The sequence below is a fragment of the Mustelus asterias genome, unplaced genomic scaffold, assembly GCF_964213995.1.
Source record: "Mustelus asterias unplaced genomic scaffold, sMusAst1.hap1.1 HAP1_SCAFFOLD_2333, whole genome shotgun sequence".
Classification (NCBI taxonomy): domain Eukaryota; kingdom Metazoa; phylum Chordata; class Chondrichthyes; order Carcharhiniformes; family Triakidae; genus Mustelus; species Mustelus asterias.
Genome location: NW_027592278.1, coordinates 27,919 through 47,701, shown reverse-complemented (window position 1 = coordinate 47,701; position 19,783 = coordinate 27,919). Strand labels below are relative to the sequence as shown.

The 19,783-nt window shown below is 45.8% G+C and overlaps 1 protein-coding gene across 2 annotated transcripts; it reads right to left on the bottom strand.

Moving 5' to 3' along the window:
• LOC144489587 (uncharacterized) lies at nucleotides 1-7,142 on the bottom strand. Of its 2 annotated transcripts, none has more exons than XM_078207455.1 (2): nucleotides 7,080-7,142; nucleotides 1-3,762 (listed from the first exon to the last, which is right to left on the bottom strand). In XM_078207455.1, exon 2 carries the CDS (start codon nucleotides 3,409-3,411, stop codon nucleotides 2,653-2,655), a length of 759 nt encoding a protein of 252 aa, XP_078063581.1. In that variant the 5' UTR covers nucleotides 3,412-3,762; nucleotides 7,080-7,142; the 3' UTR covers nucleotides 1-2,652. The 2 variants fall into 2 exon arrangements, with proteins under 2 accessions (XP_078063581.1, XP_078063582.1); XM_078207456.1 differs by lacking the exon at nucleotides 7,080-7,142 and adding an exon at nucleotides 6,847-6,969 and having other exon boundaries at nucleotides 1,973-3,762.
• Nucleotides 7,143-19,783: the final 12,641 nt, after the last annotated feature.

The following is a 19,783-nucleotide window of genomic DNA, read 5'->3' as shown; positions in this document are numbered from 1 at the left end:
GGTGACAGTGGTTAGATTTTATTCAGTATCAATAAGAGCTGACACAGGCTAATGTCTGAGCAGTCGTATCAAAGTGCAGCAGCATTACCATTACACTCTGGGTAGAAGCAGCATCTCCACGGAAATGCTCCCTGCTCTGCTCCAGATGCCATGGCACCAGTCAATGCAATAAGTAAAACCACGACTAATCTCTGTGCTCGGGGAATCCCTTCTTATACTTTTTTACATCACAAAGTCTATGGAGACTGATTTAACCCAATCATTGCCCAGCTAACACGTGAACGGACCAATTACAAAACCTGTCATTGAACCATCAGTACCTGCCCAAGTCACGTCAAACTCTAAAACCAATTGTCTTCCCACGCTCCGTCCCTGGTACAGGGAGTCAGCATTCCCATGCCAAGCAGTGAAAACATGGTGGTCTTGACACACAGGTGTCACCTAGGATTCAAGGCACTCCTGTATTCTCTGTCCTCTGGGAGCTGTTTATCTCCCTGTTTTTTTTAAAATACTTTTCCAATTCAATCAAATCAAATCCAATTCAGAGTCTCAACAAGTTGAGACATTTCCGATCCAGGCTGACAAGACAGGGCGAGCGACCAAACCACCTGGTCCTGGGCCTGATCTACATGAGCCAAGCTGATTGGAGAAGGGGGAGGATCCTCCTCCAAGACTTGAGCTCATTTGCATCTTAGCCAAAAGGCCGAGATGCCGCTTTTAAAAATTGCTTCATATGAAACATATGAAGCCTCAGCGTAACCTAATGACCTCAACCAAGTGCGGCCGACCATGGGCTGCCGTCCATACACTTGATCTTAGCCAACAGATACTCCCTGTTCCCACAGAGCAAGTCATCTGTTCTCAGCTCTGCTGGATTTCTGCTGAAGTTTGGCCCCTTTTACACCTTTCAGATCAATAAAACATTTGGTTAATGAAGATCCAAACCACAATTTCCCATCCTGTCAGCTGCCAACCATCCTTACCCAGAGTGTAATCACAACAGGAATAAAAACAGGAGAAGTGTAACAATCAAATTCAAAATCAATGCACAGCCAGTTATAGAATCTAATATAATATTCACTAATTAGCAAGAAAACCCAAAGTAGGGGGTCCCCCAGGATTCTTACAGTCCACACCTTGAGGGGGGAGAACTCTCTCTCTGATCCCTCACACAATTTCAATCCGTTATTTTCCAGTTCTGTTCTGGCCCCGCCTGGGGTAACATCTAATCGATCTTTCCTACTACTGAAGGAGCACCGTGAGTTTTAGGTTACTTGTACATAAGGACAGATGCTTCAAGCAACAGATCAAGCATGGATGTAAAAGATTCTCCAACTCTCTCTTTACCCTTATCCAAATTGTGGACAGTTCTTACTCTGTGTTATTTCTCCCAAGCGGTTAATTGTCCCAATCTATAATATTATCCATTTTACTGTAATTTCACTCACTTTGTGAGCATGTGCAGTGTGTTTAATTGGACCCTGATTGTTTTGAACTCAGTTTCTCTCTGGAGTGTGTGTCAGTGCCTTGATGATGTCACAATGTTGTCTCAATCCCCTGGCCACATTAACCATTTCATCTCCTGCTGTGTCTCAAGTAGCTGTGTGTGTTTGGGACCCGCTCTTCACTCCATCTCACCATGAATTTAGGCTTGTTATTTTTCACATGTAACAAATCACATCTGTACACTCACTCCGGTGTCCCAAAATCATGTCACACATTCTTAACTCTCAGATGCACGGATGAAAAGATCAAAGTGAGTGTCTGTCTTTCTTATCTCCCCCTGTTATGGTGCTGATATTTCATGTAGTGGCCGGACTTTCAAACAAAGTTCATGGACAAAGTTGTAAATATCTCCCAGAGAAAGTGATCAACTTATTTATCCCATCTATCCCATCCCATTCCAGACTTTCACTAGACTGTAGGTGGATATCAGATTGATATATTCCATTCAACCACACCCAAGGTGAGTTATTCCAGTTCCTTTATTGTCCAGGACAATATATTCACAATATCATTAAAACAGAAATTAAACATTCCCGTTTGATTTCAGGTATTAACACATTCTGTTCGTTTGTTCTTTATTGTCGATGTCAGGCTGGGGTTGTTCCCCTTGGAGCAAAGGAGGTTGAGGGGAGATTTGATAGAGGTGGACAAGCTTCTGACAGGTTTAGATAAGGTGGACAAAGAAAAGCTGTTCCCATTAGCTGATGGGACAAGGACAAGGTGGACACAGATTTAAGGTTCTGGATCAGAGGCGCGGAGGGGAGGGGGGGCGGATGTGAGGAAGAATATTTTGATGCAGTGAATGGTAATGACCTGGAACTCGCTGCCTATGAGGGTGAAGGAAGTGGAGACAACAAACAATTACAAAGGAAATTGGATGGGCATTTGGGGGGTTTCAAACAGAAATGCTGACTAAATATCTCTGAACTTCCTCACACCCTGTCACTCTGTGATCCTTGTGACATTTGAAACCAGGTATTCGCAACAAGACTCAAAGAGCATCAGCCCACTGGAGGCTGAGACCAGCCAGTCCAGCAGAAAGAAACCCTCCGACCCTTCCCATTGACCAACTGTGAGAATGAACAAAATGCAATCCTGGATGTAACTGAGAGCAGAAACAATAACAGCAGAATCCAACCCCTGGAATCACTCGTGAACTTGTTGGTGTCTCAGCAGCTGGGATGAAACTCTGAAACTCTTCCCACACTGAGAGCAGGTGAACGGTCTCTCCCCAGTGTGAACTCGTTGGTGTGTCCGCAGGGTGGATAACTGAGTGAATCCCTTCCCACACTGAGGGCAGCTGAATGGCCTCTCCCCAGTGTGAACTCGCTGGTGTGTCTGCAGGTGAGATGACCGAGTGAATCCCTTCCCACACTGAGAGCAGGTGAATGGCCTCTCCCCAGTGTGAACTCGCTGGTGTCTCAGCAGGTGGAATGACCGAGTGAATCCCTTCCCACACTGAGAGCAGGTAAATGGCCCCTCTCCAGTGTGAACTCGCTGGTGTCTCTGCAGGTCGGATAACTGAACGAATCCCTTCCCACACTGAGAGCAGGTGAATGGCCTCTCCCCAGTGTGAACTCGCTGGTGGCTCTGCAGGTGGGATGACCGAGTGAATCCCTTCCCACACTGAGAGCAGGTAAATGGCCTCTCTCCAGTGTGAATTCGCTGGTGTCTCTGCAGGTTGGATAACTGACTGAATCCCTTTCCACACTGAGAGCAGGTGAATGGCCTCTCCCCAGTGTGAACCCGCTGGTGTATCCGTAAGCTGGGTAACTGATTAAATCCCTTCTCACACTGAGAGCAGATAAACGGCCTCTCCCCAGTGTGGCTGCGCCGATGAGCTTCCAGCTCTGATGGGGCTCTGTATCCCTTCTCACAGTCCGCACATTTCCATGGTTTCTCCATGGTGCAGGTGTCCTTACCTCTCTCTTGAGTGGACAATTAGTTGAAACTTCGTCCACACACAGAACAAGATTACAGTCTCTCCCCGCTGTGAATGTTGTGATATTTATTCAGACTGTGGAACTGGTTAAAGCTCTTTAGTCAGTGCATCGGAACACTCTCACTCGAGTGTGGCAGTGTGTTGATGCTTTTTCACTCACACTGACATTTCAAATCTTTTCAAATCGACAGACTGGACAATCATTTCTCCTTCTGGATTCAAAGTCCGATGATATTGAAGTCCCAAGGAATATGACTCTGTCACGTCTAGACGTGACGTTTGAGATTTCAACCTGTGATTCCTCTTTCAATATCCTGTAAAATGAGTTTCCAAAAGTCATCAGTGTCAGTACAGGATAGAAATTCAGAACAGACAATTTCTATGGAACATTCTTTCCTCTCTCATTCCCCAAAAGCTGGAAATCTCCATCCCACACACTCTCTCCCCATTCTCAGCAGGTCTGGCAGCACCTGGGTGGAGAGAAAAGAACTGATGTTTCAGAGCTTTGACAAAGGGTCATCGAGACAAGAAACATCAGCTCTTTTCTCTCCTTACAGATGCTGCCAGACCTGCTGAGATTTTCCAGCATTTTCTCTCTTGGTTTCAGATTCCAGCATCCGCAGTAATTTGCTTTTATAAGGCTGCAGATACCTCCTCCCAAGTAACATGCGTGTGCCCAAGACATCACCACTTGTTTCCCTTATTTCTTTAGTACCCATGGTGCTCTCCACAGTAAACACAGGGGAGAAGTATTCATTAAAAATCTCACCCATCTCCTGTGGCTCCACACACAGATGGCCATCCTGATTTTTAAGGGGATCTATTCTCTCTCTCGCCATGCTTTTACTCTTAATACAGTCTCAGCTCATCTGGAACCCTCACCCATTCCACTGTGACGTCACACTCTCTCCGCAATTCCAAGGGCATTCCAATTCCAATTCCAAAGCGACCCGAGGCTGAAATTGAACCCGGGTCCCTGGCGCTGTTAGGCAGCTGCACTAACCACTGTGCCACCGGGCCACATGTCAGTGTCATCGCCCGACTCCAGCCCAGTCTCAGCTCATCTGGAACCCTCACCCATTCCACTGTGATGTCACACTCTCTCCCATTCCATTGTGACATCACACACTCACCCATTCCATTGTGACGTCACACTCCCACGCATTCCATTGTGACGTCACACCCTCACCCATTCCATTGTGACGTCAGGGCTTCACTCTCCGATCACAATCCCTGCCGGCCTCTCAAATTTGCTACCAAATAAACCTGTTGGACTTTAACCTGGTGTTGTGAGACTTCTTACTGTGCTTACCCCAGTCTAACACTGGCATCATCTCCACACTCGGAGTGGAAACAGAGAAGTAGGAGAGGCCGGAGGTGAAGAGAGAGATTTTATACATCTACAACTCAACAGGAACTTTGACAGAATTTCCAAACCCTATGAACACCATCACCTCCAAGTTCCTCTCCAACTCACACACCATCCGGACTTGTCTGACATCCAGTACTGAAAGAACAGAAATGTATTTCATATAAATACCGGGAAGACTGAACCCATTGTGTTCAGTCCCCACTACAAACTCCACTCCCTCGCCAACAACTTTATCTCTCCTCCTGGCAACTGGCTGAGGCTGAACCAGGCTGTTCACAACCAGGGTGAAATAGTTCATCCCAAGGTGAGCTTCCAGCCACATGTCCACATCATCAAGAAGTATTAATAGTAATTAATTAAGAATAATTAATAACAAAATACAGTGTAGAATGAGGCCATTCAGCCCATCGAGCCTGCACTGACAAAAATCCCATCCAGGCCCTATCCACATATTTACCTGTTAATCCCCCTGCCTCACAAATTTGATAGAATTTTTTGAGGAGGTAACTAGGTGTGTTGATGAAGGTAGGGCGGTTGATGTCATATACATGGATTTTAGTAAGGCGTTTGATAAGGTCCCCCATGGTCGGCTTATGATGAAAGTAAGGAGGTGTGGGATAGAGGGAAAGTTGGCCGATTGGATAGGTAACTGGCTATCTGATCGAAGACAGAGGGTGGTGGTGGATGGAAAATTTTCGGACTGGAGGCAGGTTGCTAGCGGAGTGCCGCAGGGATCGGTGCTTGGTCCTCTGCTCTTTGTGATTTTTATTAATGACTTAGAGGAGGGGGCTGAAGGGTGGATCAGTAAATTTGCTGATGACACCAAGATTGGTGGAGTAGTGGATGAGGTGGAGGGGTGTTGTAGGCTGCAAAGAGACATAGATAGGATGCAAAGCTGGGCTGAAAAATGGCAAATGGAGTTTAACCCTGATAAATGTGAGGTGATTCATTTTGGTAGGACTAATTTAAATGTGGATTACAGGGTCAAAGGTAGGGTTCTGAAGACTGTGGAGGAACAGAGAGATCGTGGGGTCCATATCCACAGATCTCGAAAGGTTGCCACTCAAGTGGAGAGAGCTGTGAAGAAGGCATATAGTGTGTTAGCTTTTATTAACAGGGGGTTGGGGTTTAAGAGCCGTGGGGTTATGCTGCAACTGTACAGGACCTTGGTGAGACCGCATTTGGAATATTGCGTGCAGTTCTGGTCACCTCACTATAAGAAGGATGTGGAAGCGCTGGAAAGAGTGCAGAGGAGATTTACCAGGATGCTGCCTGGTTTGGAGTGTCGGTCTTATGAGGAAAGGTTGAGGGAGCTGGGGCTGTTCTCTCTGGAGCGGAGGAGATTGAGGGGAGACTTAATAGAGGTTTATAAAATGATGAAGGGGATAGATCGAGTGAACGTTCAAAGACTATTTCCTCGGGTGGATGGAGCTATTACAAGGGGGCATAACTATAGGGTTCATGGTGGGAGATATAGGAAGGATATCAGAGGTAGGTTCTTCACGCAGAGAGTGGTTGGGGTGTGGAATGGACTGCCTGCAGTGATAGTGGAGTCAGACACTTTAGGAACATTTAAGCGGTTATTGGATAGGCACATGGAGCACACCAGGATGGTAGGGAGTGGGATAGCTTGATCTTGGTTTCAGATGAAGGTCGGCACAACATCGTGGGCCGAAGGGCCTGTTCTGTGCTGTACTGTTCTATGTTCTATATACCAAGTGACAATTTATCATGGCCAATCCGTCTCACCGGCACATCTTTGGACTGTGGAAGGAAACCGGAACACCCGGAGGAAACCCACACAGACACGGGGAGAATGTAGAAACACTGCACAGACAGCGACCCGAGGCTGGAATTGAACCCGGGTCCCTGGCGCTGTTAGGCAGCTGCACTAACCACTGTGCCACCGGGCCGCATGTCAGTGCCATCGCCCGACTCCAGCCCAGTCTCAGCTCATCTGGAACCCTCACCCATTCCATTGTGATGTCACACCCTCACCCATTCCATTGTGACGTCACACCCTCACCCATTCCATTGTGACGTCAGGGCTTCCCTCTCCAATCACAATCCCTGCCGGCCTCCCACATGCAGCCTCAATGGCGGCAGTCAGCCCGGGTCTAACACTACAAGCTGCCGCTCCATTTGGTACAAAGGGGGGGACCGGGAAGTTCATTTCCGGGGTTTGGGTTTGAACAACATGTTTACAAAGTCTCTCCACCCACCCGCCACATTTATCATTCCCCGCGCGCCGCCCTCTACCTCGTATTGATCTCGCTTCCAAATTAAAACCGTCCGTCCGTCGCCATTACCCGCACTGCGCATGCTTCAGGTCCCGCCCCTCATTCACTCCGATTGGTTGGAGGACCAGCCGCTCCCGCGCAGTCCTCCAGCCCCACCCCCTCTTCCTATTGGTCCGGAGCTGCCGTCAATCAGCCCCCGGGCACTGTGATGTGGAGCATGCGCAGTGTCATTGCTGTCCTTGGCGCTTGTTTGTCCCGGAGAAGCGGAGTCAGCGTTAGGCGGTGGCTGGGAGGATTTGGAAACACTTTGTGGATCCGCAAACCCTTCAGAATCATTGTCAGCTCCCTGGTTTGCAGCTGCGGGGCTTCTCCCTCCCTCCCGGGAACAGGCCCAGGTTAACGGCCCCATCCTGGCTCAGCCACTGGAGGATGGTTCACATCAGAGGATGGGGGAGGGGGACAATAAATAAGAGGTTACACTTTGGCCTCAAATCAATGAGGACTCTGATCTCTGGGAAGGAAGGAAACCCTGGGAGGTGGGCGGGGAGGATTCACAAACACCCGCTGGAGGTCCCAACACCCCCAGTAAAAAGCTGCAGCTCCCGGGTTTGCAGCTTTTTCCCGGGAGGGAGTTGGGGAAGTTTTGTGGAGACAATTCCCGGCTGGTTCAGTTAGTGGTTCCTGGGGCTCAGAAACCCTGAGTTAGAATCCTGAACCCCACACTGGGTGGTTGTTTTATTAAATACTTTTTATTTATTAATCATCTGTTGAAGAAAATATTAATTTGTTTTGAAAATTCATTTTATAGCATTTGTGAAAAATACCCATTAAAATAGCAATTCTCCCAATGTATTTCATAGAATCCCTGCAGTGCTGAAGGAGGTTATTCGGCCTGTCGAGTCTGCACTGACAACAATCCCACCTCGGCCCTATTCCAGTAACCCCACATATGTAACCTGCGAATCCCTCTAACCGACTCATCCCGGGACACTCAGGGGCAATTTAGCATGGCCAATGCACCTAACTGGCACATCTTTGGACGATGGGAGGAAACTGGAGCATCTGAAGAAAACCCACACAGACATGGGAAGAATGGGCAGCATTCCACATGGACAGTGACCCAAGTTGGGAATCGAACCCAGGTCCCTGGAGCTGTGAGCCAGCAATGCTAACCACTGTGCCGCCTACATTGCTGATGAGAATTTTAATTTACTGACTTGGGAATTAATTCTCGGGAATAGTCATTCTGAAAATGACCATTAAAATGTGTTTTAATTTACCCCACTTTGCCAGATTTCAGTTTGCATTTCAAAATTGAATTGAGAATGTCTGAGAGCAAATGGTAAAATGAGGTTTGTGACACCAGCTGCAATTATTTTCTGTGACTGATGATACCTTTGTGCCTGTGCAGGAGGTCATTCCCCTGCTGTTGTGGCACAAATAAAATGGAGCCTTTCCTCGGAACAGGCCCATGTTAATGGTCACCGTGGTGTTTCATTGGTGAGCAGAGCACATGTGCCCATTGTGGTAACAACAGAGTCAGTGGGGCTGCACGTCCCCTGCCTTGGAAGGAAAATAGTTGACTCCTTGATTGTACTCTCAATCTGCACATGGCCTGCAGGACTGAATCCAGCTGGAGGGAGAGGGAGCTGGGCTCAGAGTGGAGATGGGGCAATGAGTTTGATTTCAGCTCAGGGACAAGAGAGAGTGTGTGGGATGGGGATTACAGCTCAAGATAAATGAGATAGAGAAATGTTTTGTGGAAACTGAAATTGTCTGTTCTCAAGTAATTTTTTAAAACTCTTTTTGCAGGGAACTACAAGAGGAGGATTCACAGACAGGAAACTCAAACTAAACTTCAGATCAAAGTCTGACAGAACCATTCGATTCATCATGACCTGAATATGATTGCTTTTGACAGTGGAGGGAGAAATCATTCCCTGTTTTGTCAGTGGGAGAAAATTTCAAAATTCAATGTGACAGAAAAAGAACTGAGACACACACACACACACACACTCCAGTGAACTGACTGTGGATAGAGCTTTAACCAGTTACACAGCCTGAAAAACATCACACCATTCACAGTGGGGAGAAACCATACACATGGTCTGTATGTGGATGAGGCTTCAACTAATCATACAACCTGGAGAGACAGAAGGACAACAGCACCGTGGACAAACCGTGGAAATGTGAGGATTGTGGTAAAGGATTCAATCATCCATCCCGGTTGGAAACCCATCGACACGGTCACATTGGGGCTGGGAAAATGGAGAAACCATGGAAATGTGATGATTGTGGTAAAGGATTCAATTATCCATACTTGCTGGAAAACCATAGACACAGCCACACTGGAGAGAGGCCATTCATCTGTTCTGTGTGTGGGAAAGGATTCACTACCTCATCCCACCTGCTGTTACACCAGCGAACTCACACTGAGGAGAGGCCGTTCAGCTGCTCCACCTGTGGAAAGGGGTTCTCATGTTCATCCAACCTCAGTGCACATCAGCGAGTTCACACTGGGGAGACATTGTTCACCTGCTCCTTATGTGGGAAGGATTTTGCTGGGCCATCCGGTCTTTGGTCACACCAGCGAATTCACACAGGAGAGAAGCCATTCACCTGTTCTGTGTGTGGTAAGAGATTCACTCTGTCATCTAACCTGCTGTCACACCAGCGAGTTCACACAGAGGAGAGACCGTTCAGCTGCACTTCCTGTGGAAAGAGGTTCAGGTCTTCATCCAACCTCAGTGCACACAAGCGAGTTCACACTGGGGAAAGGCCGTTCACCTGTTCCACGTGTGGGAGGGAATTCACCAATTCATCCGGCCTCCTGTCACATCAGCGAATTCACACTGAGGAGAAGCCATTTATTTGCACATACTGTGGAAAGAGTTTCAGGCAGTTATCAATCCTCACTGCACATCAACGCACTCACACTGGGGAGAGACCATTCACTTGCTCCATGTGTGGGAAGGGATTCACTCAGTCTGGCAGCCTGCATTTACATGAGCTCATCCACACTGGGGAGAGGCCATTCACCTGCTCTGTGTGTGGGAAGGGATACACTCGGTCATCCCACTTGCTGACACATCTGCAAGTTCACAATTGCCTGCAGGAGTAGGATTTTGCAGTTACTGCAGCTGTTAATCACATCCAGGATTGATAGTCTGACAATATTTGGTTTGTTTCTGCTGACATTAACAATCGCTACAACTGGCTGAAGTTTAATATTCTGAGATGTCACTGATTTTCAGGGCTGCTGTGTCCCTTTTTAAAAGCACCATCTGTGATTTTTTTAAATTCAGGAACTCTCAACAGGAACTTGTTTATAATAAGTTTATGAACTTTTCCTGAAATCTTAAATTGATGTTTGGTGCAAACTGTACAATTCAGTGTCTGAAAGGTTCCACTGATTAAGATTTCCAATTCGAAAATACTGACAATTCTTACTAACTTGCACATTATTCACAGTGACACTTCCACGATCACATTTAATTATCAAGGAACATAAAACAATGCACAGATACTTGTTAGAACTGAACTTGAATATTGCTGAAAAGAGAGACCTGTTGCTGAATCTCTTCATCATGCACTCATCAGGACAAACAGAAGAATGCCAAATTTCAAATGATCGCAATTGGTGGAGTCTCATTGACTTGAAGCATCACCATGGAGAAATCAATAGAAGACTGTAGGTTTCTCAAGCTTCTGGGAAATTCAAAAAAGGTGCAAGACTTGAAAATTCTCCTTTTGTTTGCAGGGAAAGGATCGCTGCGTATAAATGTAAGTTGCTTCTCACAACTATAACTATGAACTCGACTGATTATCTTCAATTGATTATGAGTGTAGCTATTGGCACACTCAGGATTGTTCAGCAAGTGCTGCCCAATCTGTAATCACAGTAAACATTGTATTTTTGGTTTTGTGAGTGTGGGCTGCTGAAAAAAAACACTACTTATTCTGACAAATCAAGGAACATGCTGTTTTGTTCTATCAGCCACTCACTGGGATGTCCAGCCTCGTACCCGGCACTACACTGGCAAAGATATTCATAATGTGGAGATGCCGGCGTTGGACTGGGGTAAACACAGTAAGAGTTTTAACAACACCAGGTTAAAGTCCAACAGGTTTATTTGGTAGCAAATACCGTTAGCTTTCGGAGCGCTGCTCCTTTATCAGATGGAGTGGAAATCTGCTCTGAAACGGCACAGAGACACAAAATCAAGTTACAGAAGACTGATTAGAATGCGAATCTCTACAGCCAACCAGGTCTTAAAGATACAGACAATGTGAGTGGAGGGAGCATTAAGCACAGGTTAAAGAGATGTGTATTGTCTCCAGACAGGACAGCCAGTGAGATTCTGCAAGTCCAGGAGGCAAGCTGTGAGGGTTACTGTCTGGAGACAATACACATCTCTTTAACCTGTGCTTAAGGCTCCCTCCACTCACATTGTCTGTATCTTTAAGACCTGGTTAGCAGTAGAGATTCGCATTCTCATCAGTATTCTGTAACTTGATTTTGTGTCTCTGTGCCCTGTTTGAGAGCAGATTTCCACTCCATCTGACGAAGGAGCAGCGCTCCGAAAGCTAATGGTATTTGCTACCAAATAAAGATATTCATACCCAGTCTTGCTCAGTTGTGTGGGAGGCTGAATTCCTTTTTGGTGCTGGCAGCTAATTAGTGGAAAGTATCACTCGTGTAACCACGACATAGCCGCAGAATGAAACAGATTAGTGTTCCCTCTGTATTGTGCAGCCTTGTGATTGTGCTAAAGGCCATCACTTTCAGATCTGAAAAGTGCCTGGGTCAAGGTCAAATTACCCCAGAAAGGGAAAATTTCTCTCAAATCTGAAGCACCAGGTTAAACAAATCATTTCACACTGAAACACATCTTCAACGTTGCGGTAGTTTGTTCAGTTACACACTTGGTGGTCACGTGACTCTGGTTGTAGCATTCCTGAGCCTCATTGGAGGGATTCCTCACATGAGCCGAGTTTGAGGAGAGTATCTCTGGCCTCCAGTGATGCAGCCGCTGAATCTATTCCTGGAAAAAACACATTTGGAATATTGTGATAATGCTGTCTGAATCCATCAGGACAATTTTGTATTCAAGTGTGGGGGGGATAATGTTCACTGTTTTATATTCGGGTCTGGGGGGGGATAATGTTCACTGTTTTATATTCGGGTCTGGGGGAGAATATTCACAGTTTTATATTCGGGTCTGGGGGATAATGTTCACTGTTTTATATTCGGGTCTGGGGGGGATAATGTTCACTGTTTTATATTCGGGTCTGGGGGGGATAATGTTCACTGCTTTATATTCGGGTCTGGGGGATAATGTTCACTGTTTTATATTCGGGTCTGGGGGGGATAATGTTCACTGTTTTATATTCGGGTCTGGGGGGAATAATGTTCACTGTTTTATATTCGGGTCTGGGAGGGATAATGTTCACTGTTTTATATTCGGGTCTGGGGGATAATGTTCACTGTTTTATATTCGCGTCTGGGGGGGATAATGTTCACTGTTTTATATTCGGGTCTGGGGGGGATGATGTTCACTGTTTTATATTCGGGTCTGGGGGATAATGTTCACTGTTTTATATTTGGGTCTGGGGGATAATGTTCACATGATTTATATTCGGGTCTGGGGGGAGAATGTTACATAAGAACATAAGAAATAGGAGCAGGAGTAGGCCGTCTAGCCCCTCAAGCCTGCCCCGCCATTCAATAAGATCATGGCTGATCTGAAGTGGATTAGTTCCACTTACCCGCCTGATCCCTATAACCCCTAATTCCCTTACCGATCAGGAATCCATCTCTCCGTGATTTAAACATATTCAACGAGGTAGCCTCCACCACTTCAGTGGGCAGAGAATTCCAGAGATTCACCACCCTCTGAGAGAAGAAGTTCCTCCTCAACTCTGTCCTAAACTGACCCCCCCTTTATTTTGAGGCTGTGCCCTCTAGTTCCAGTTTCCTTTCTAAGTGGAAAGAATCTCTCCACCTCTACCCTATCCAGCCCCTTCATTATCTTATAGGTCTCTATAAGATCCCCCCTCAGCCTTCTAAATTCCAATGAGTACAAACCCAGTCTGCTCAGTCTCTCCTCATAATCAACACCCCTCATCTCTGGTATCAACCTGGTGAACCTTCTCTGCACTCCCTCCAAGGTCAATATATCCTTCCGCTAATAAGGGGACCAATACTGCACACAGTATTCCAGCTGCGGCCTCACCAATGCCCTGTACAGATGCAGCAAGACATCTCTGCTTTTATATTCTGTCCCCCTTGCGATATAGGCCAACATCCCATTTGCCTTCTTGATCACCAGTTTCACCTGCAGACTGGGTTTTTGCGTCTCATGCACAAGAACCCCCAGGTCACTGCTTCATATACGGATCTGGAGGATAATGTTCACTGTTTTATATTCGGGTCTGGGGGGGTTAATGTTCACTGTTTTATATTCGGGTCTGGGGGGGGATAATGTTCAATGTTTTATATTTGGGTCTGGGGGGGGATAATATTCACTGTTTTATATTTGGATCTGGGGGGGATAATGTTCACTGTTTTATATTCGGGTCTGGGAGGGATAATGTTCACTGTTTTATATTTGGGTCTGGGGGGGATAATGTTCACTGTTTTATATTCGGATCTGGGGGGGATAATGTTCATTGTTTTATATTCGGGTCTGGGGGATAATGTTCACTGTTTTATATTCGGGTCTGGGGGATAATGTTCACTGTTTTATATTCGGGTCTGGGGGGCATAATGTTCACTGTTTTATATTCGGGTCTGGGGGGGATAATGTTCACTGTTTTATATTCGGGTCTGGGGGGGATAATGTTCACTGTTTTATATTCGGGTCTGGGGGGGATAATGTTCACTGTTTTATATTCGGATCTGGGGGATAATGTTCACTGTTTTATATTCGGGTCTGGGGGGGGGATAATGTTCACTGTTTTATATTCGGGTCTGGGGGGGATAATGTTCAATGTTTTATATTTGGGTCTGGGGGGGGATAATATTCACTGTTTTATATTCGGATCTGGGGGGGATAATGTTCGCTGTTTTATATTCGGGTCTGAGGGATAATGTTCACTGTTTTATATTTGGGTCTGGGGGGGATAATGTTCACTGTTTTATATTCGGATCTGGGGGGGATAATGTTCATTGTTTTACATTCGGGTCTGAGGGATAATGTTCACTGTTTTATATTTGGGTCTGGGGGGGATAATGTTCATTGTTTTATATTCGGGTCTGGGGGGGATAATGTTCACTGTTTTATATTTGGGTCTGGGGGATATTGTTCACTGTTTTATATTCGGGTCTGGGGGGGATAATGTTCACTGTTTTATATTCGGGTCTGGGGGGGATAATGTTCACTGTTTTATATTCCGGTCTGGGGGATAATGTTCACTGTTTTATATTCGGATCTGGGGGGGATAATGTTCACTGTTTTATATTCGGGTCTGGGGGATAATGTTCACTGTTTTATATTCGGGTCTGAGGGGGGATAATGTTCATTGTTTTATATTCGGGTCTGAGGGATAATGTTCACTGTTTTATATTTGGGTCTGGGGGGGATAATGTTCACTGTTTTATATTCGGATCTGGGGGGGATAATGTTCATTGTTTTATATTCGGGTCTGAGGGATAATGTTCACTGTTTTATATTTGGGTCTGGGGGGGATAATGTTCACTGTTTTATATTCGGGTCTGGGGGGATAATGTTCATTGTTTTATATTCGGATCTGGGGGGATAATGTTCATTGTTTTATATTCGGGTCTGGGGGGGATAATGTTCATTGTTTTATATTCGGGTCTGGGGGGGATAATGTTCATTGTGTTATATTCGGGTCTGGGGGGGATAATGTTCATTGTTTTATATTCGGATCTGGGAGGGATAATGTTCACTGTTTTATATTGGGGTCTGGGGGGGATAATGTTCACTGTTTTATATTCGGGTCTGGGGGGGGATAATGTTCATTGTTTTATATTCGGGTCTGGGGAGGATAATGTTCATTGTTTTATATTCGGATCTGGGAGGGATAATGTTCACTGTTTTATATTGGGGTCTGGGGGATAATGTTCACTGTTTTATATTTGGGTCTGGGGGGCATAATGTTCACTGTTTTATATTCGGGTCTGGGGGGGGGGATAATTTCACTGTTTTATATTTGGGTCCGGGGGGGATAATGTTCACTGTTTTATATTCGGGTCTGGGGGATAATGTTCACTGTTTTAAATTCGGGTCGGGGGGGGGATAATGTTCACTGTTTTATATTCGGGTCTGGGGCGGGATAATGTTCACTGTTTTATATTCGCGTCTGGGGGGAATAATGTTCATTGTTTTATATTTGGGTCAGGGGGAATAATGTTCACTGTTTTGTATTCGGGTCTGGGGGGATAATGTTCATTGTTTTATATTTGCATCTGGGGGATAATGTTCACTGTTTTCATTTGGGTCTGGGGGGGATAATGTTCACTGTTTTATATTCGGGTCTGGGGGGGACAATGTCCACTGTTTTATATTTGGGTCTGGGGGATAATGTTCAGTGTTTTATATTCGGGACTGGGGGATAATGTTCACTATTTTATATTCCGGTCTGGGGGAAGAATGTTCATTACTTTATATTCGGGTCTGGGAGATAATGTTCACTGTTTTATATTCGGGTCTGGGGGGGATAATGTTCACTGTTTTATATTCGGGTCTGAGGGGATAATGTTCACTGTTTTATGTTCGGGTCTGGGGCGGGATAATGTTCACTGTTTTATATTCGGGTCTGGGGGGAATAATGTTCATTGTTTTATATTTGGGTCAGGGGGAATAATGTTCACTGTTTTATATTCGGGTCTGGGGGGATAATGTTCATTGTTTTATATTTGCGTCTGGGGGATAATGTTCACTGTTTTTATTTGGGTCTGGGGGACAATGTCCACTGTTTTATATTTGGGTCTGTGGGATAATGTTCAGTGTTTTACGTTCGGGACTGGGGGATAATGTTCACTATTTTATATTCCGGTCTGGGGGAAGAATGTTCATTACTTTATATTCGGGTCTGGGAGATAATGTTCACTGTTTTATATTCGGGTCTGGGGGGATAATGTTCACTGTTTTATATTCGGGTCTGAGGGGATAATGTTCACTGTTTTATATTCGGGTCTGAGGGATAATGTTCACTGTTTTATATTTGGGTCTGGGGGATAATGTTCACTGTTTTATATTCGGGTCTGGGGGATAATGTTCACTGTTTTATATTCGGGTCTGGGGGGGATAATGTTCACTGTTTTATATTCAGGTCTGGGGGGAGGATAATGTTCACTGTTTTATATTCGGGTCTGGGGGGAATAATGTTCATTGTTTTATATTCGGGTCTGGGGGGGATAATGTTCACTGTTTTATATTCGGGTCTGGGGGGATAATTTTCACTGTTTTTATTTGGGTCTGGGGGACAATGTCCACTGTTTTATATTTGGGTCTGGGGGATAATGTTCAGTGTTTTATATTCGGGACTGGGGGATAATGTTCACTATTTTATATTCCGGTCTGGGGGGAGAATGTTCATTACTTTATATTCGGGTCTGGGGGGGATAATGTTCACTGTTTTATATTCGGGTCTGAGGGGATAATGTTCACTGTTTTATATTCGGGTCTGGGGGGGATAATGTTCACTGTTTTATATTTGGGTCTGGGGGATAATGTTCGCTGTTTTATATTCAGATCTGGGGGGGATAATGTTCATTGTTTTATATTCGGTTCTGAGGGATAATGTTCACTGTTTTATATTCGGGTCTGGGGGGGATAATGTTCACTGTTTTATATTCGGATCTGGGGGGGATAATGTTCATTATTTTATATTCGGATCTGGGGGGGATAATGTTCATTGTTTTATATTCGGGTCTGGGGGGGATAATGTTCACTGTTTTATATTCGGGTCTGGGGGGGATAATGTTCACTGTTTTTATTTGGGTCTGGGGGACAATGTCCACTGTTTTATATTTGGGTCTGGGGGATAATGTTCAGTGTTTTATATTCGGGACTGGGGGATAATGTTCACTATTTTATATTCCGGTCTGGGGGGAGAATGTTCATTACTTTATATTCGGGTCTGGGAGATAATGTTCACTGTTTTATATTTGGGTCTGGGGGGGGATAATGTTCACTGTTTTATATTCGGGTCTGGGGGGATAATGTTCACTGTTTTATATTCGGGTCTGGGGGGGATAATGTTCACTGTTTTATATTCGGGTCTGGGGGGGATAATGTTCACTGTTTTATATTCGGGTCTGGGGGAGATAATGTTCACTGTTTTATATTCGGGTCTGGGGGGGATAATGTTCACTGTTTTATATTCGGGTCTGGGGGGGATAATGTTCACTGTTTTACATTCGGGTCTGGGGGGATAATGTTCACTGTTTTATATTCGGGTCTGGGGGATAATGTTCACTGTTTTATATTCGGGTCTGGGGGGGATAATGTTCACTGTTTTATATTCGGGTCTGGGGGAGAATGTTCACTGTTTTATATTCGGGTCTGGGGGAGATAATGTTCACTGTCTGGGGTTTGTTCGCTCGGGTTGATTCTGCCTACTGTGCATTCTCGGTTGTCAGAGCTCTCAATAAAAGCCCTAATTTCCAGTCAGTGACTGAGTTGTCTCTGATGGGATGGGGAACCAGAGTGGGGGTAATGTGCTTCATGGACAGCGATGGGTTGGAGTGAGTATAAAATAAACCCGTTCTGCACCAGGTAATTGTGAGAACATTAAAACCATCACAAAAAATCATAGCACCATGTTGGAAAACAGAATACTTTGGCTCAATCTTTGATCAATTTTGTTTGATTCAATATTTTGAGTGGCTTGTTGGATTGCTGGTTATTTTCTAACGGCAGCTCGGCACCATCATTTTGACCATCAACTCGGCCCTGGCGACTGCTGCATTTTTCCAGCACCTTCTGTTTTAATTTTAAGTGGAACCTTAATATCTGCTTAGTACACAGGCCAATTTATCATTCTAGGGGTGAGTGTGTCTGAGAGGTATGCAACTAGAAAACATTTTCCATTCATCTCCTAGATTGCTGCAGTATATATACATTGTTCTCACTCTGCCAGCAGGGCTGTGAGATTAATTGGATCGATCTTAAAGACAGCCCGACTGGGCAGGATGAGCCAAATGGTTTCCATCTGTGATGTATCATTCCATAAAACAGAATATTCAGCATCAGGAAAAAGAAAGTGAAAGAAACCCAATCTCTGTGGGATTTACCCAACCAGTATGAGCACCTTCAGATCTGCTCGGATGAGGAGGATCGCAACAGACACCTCCAGACGCTGAAAGATGCCCTCATAAGAACAGGATATGGCGCTCGACTCATCAATCAACAGTTCCGATGCGCCAGAGCGAAAAACCGCACCGACCTCCTCAGAAGACAAACACGGGACACAGTGGACAGAGTACCCTTCGTCGTCCAGTACTTCCCCGGAGCGGAGAAGCTACGGCATCTCCTCCGGAGCCTTCAACATGTCATTGATGAAGACGAACATCTCGCCAAGGCCATCCCCACACCCCCACTTCTTGCCTTCAAACAACCACGCAACCTCAAACAGACCATTGTCCGCAGCAAACTACCCAGCCTTCAGGAGAACAGTGACCACGACACCACACAACCCTGCCACAGCAACCTCTGCAAGACGTGCCGGATCATCGACACGGATGCCATCATCTCACGTGAGAACACCATCTACCAGGTACACGGTACCTACTCTTGCAACTCGGCCAACGTTGTCTACCTGATACGCTGCAAGAAAGGATGTCCCGAGGCATGGTACATTGGGGAAACCATGCAGACGCTACGACAATGGATGAATGAACACCGCTCGACAATCACCAGGCGAGACTGTTCTCTTCCTGTGGGGGAGCACTTCAGCGGTCACGGGCATTCAGCCTTGGATCTTCAGGTAAGCGTTCTCCAAGGCGGCCTTCATGACACACGACAGCGCAGAGTCGCTGAGCAGAAACTGATAGCCAAGTTCCGCACACATGAGGACGGCCTAAACCGGGATGTTGGATTTATGTCACATTATCAGTAACCCCCCACAGCTTGCCTCCTGGACTTGCAGAATTTCACTAGCTGTTCTGTCTGGAGACAATACACATCTCTTTAACCTGTGTTTCATGCTCCCTCCACCCACATTGTCTGTACATTTAAGACCTGGCTGGCTGTAGAGATTTGCATTCTAATCAGTATAGGGCGGCACAGTAGCACAGTGGTTAGCACTGCTGCTTCACAGCTCCAGGGTCCCGGGTTCGATTCCTGGCTTGGGTCACTGTCTGTGTGGAGTTTGCACATTCTCCTCGTGTCTGCGTGGGTTTCCTCCGGGTGCTCCGGTTTCCTCCCACAGTCCAAAGATGTGCGGGTTAGGTTGATTGGCCAGGTTAAAAATTGTCCCTTAGAGTCCTGGGATGTATAGGTTAGAGGGATTAGCGGGTAAATATGTGGGGGTAGGGCCTGGGTGGGATTGTGGTCGGTGCAGACTCGATGGGCCGAATGGCCTCCTTCTGCACTGTAGGATTTCTATGATTCTGTAATTTGATTTCTGTGTCTGTTTGCACTGTTTGAGAACAGATATCCACTCCATCTGACGAAGGAGCTGTGCTCCGAAAGCTTATGGTATTTTCTACCAAATAAACCTGTTGGACTTTAACCTGGTGTTGCGAGACTT

Bases quoted from the DNA above. Each gene is read 5' to 3' on its own strand.
- LOC144489587 (XM_078207455.1), bottom strand. From the start codon at position 3,411: ATGGAGAAACCATGGAAATGTGCGGACTGTGAGAAGGGATACAGAGCC.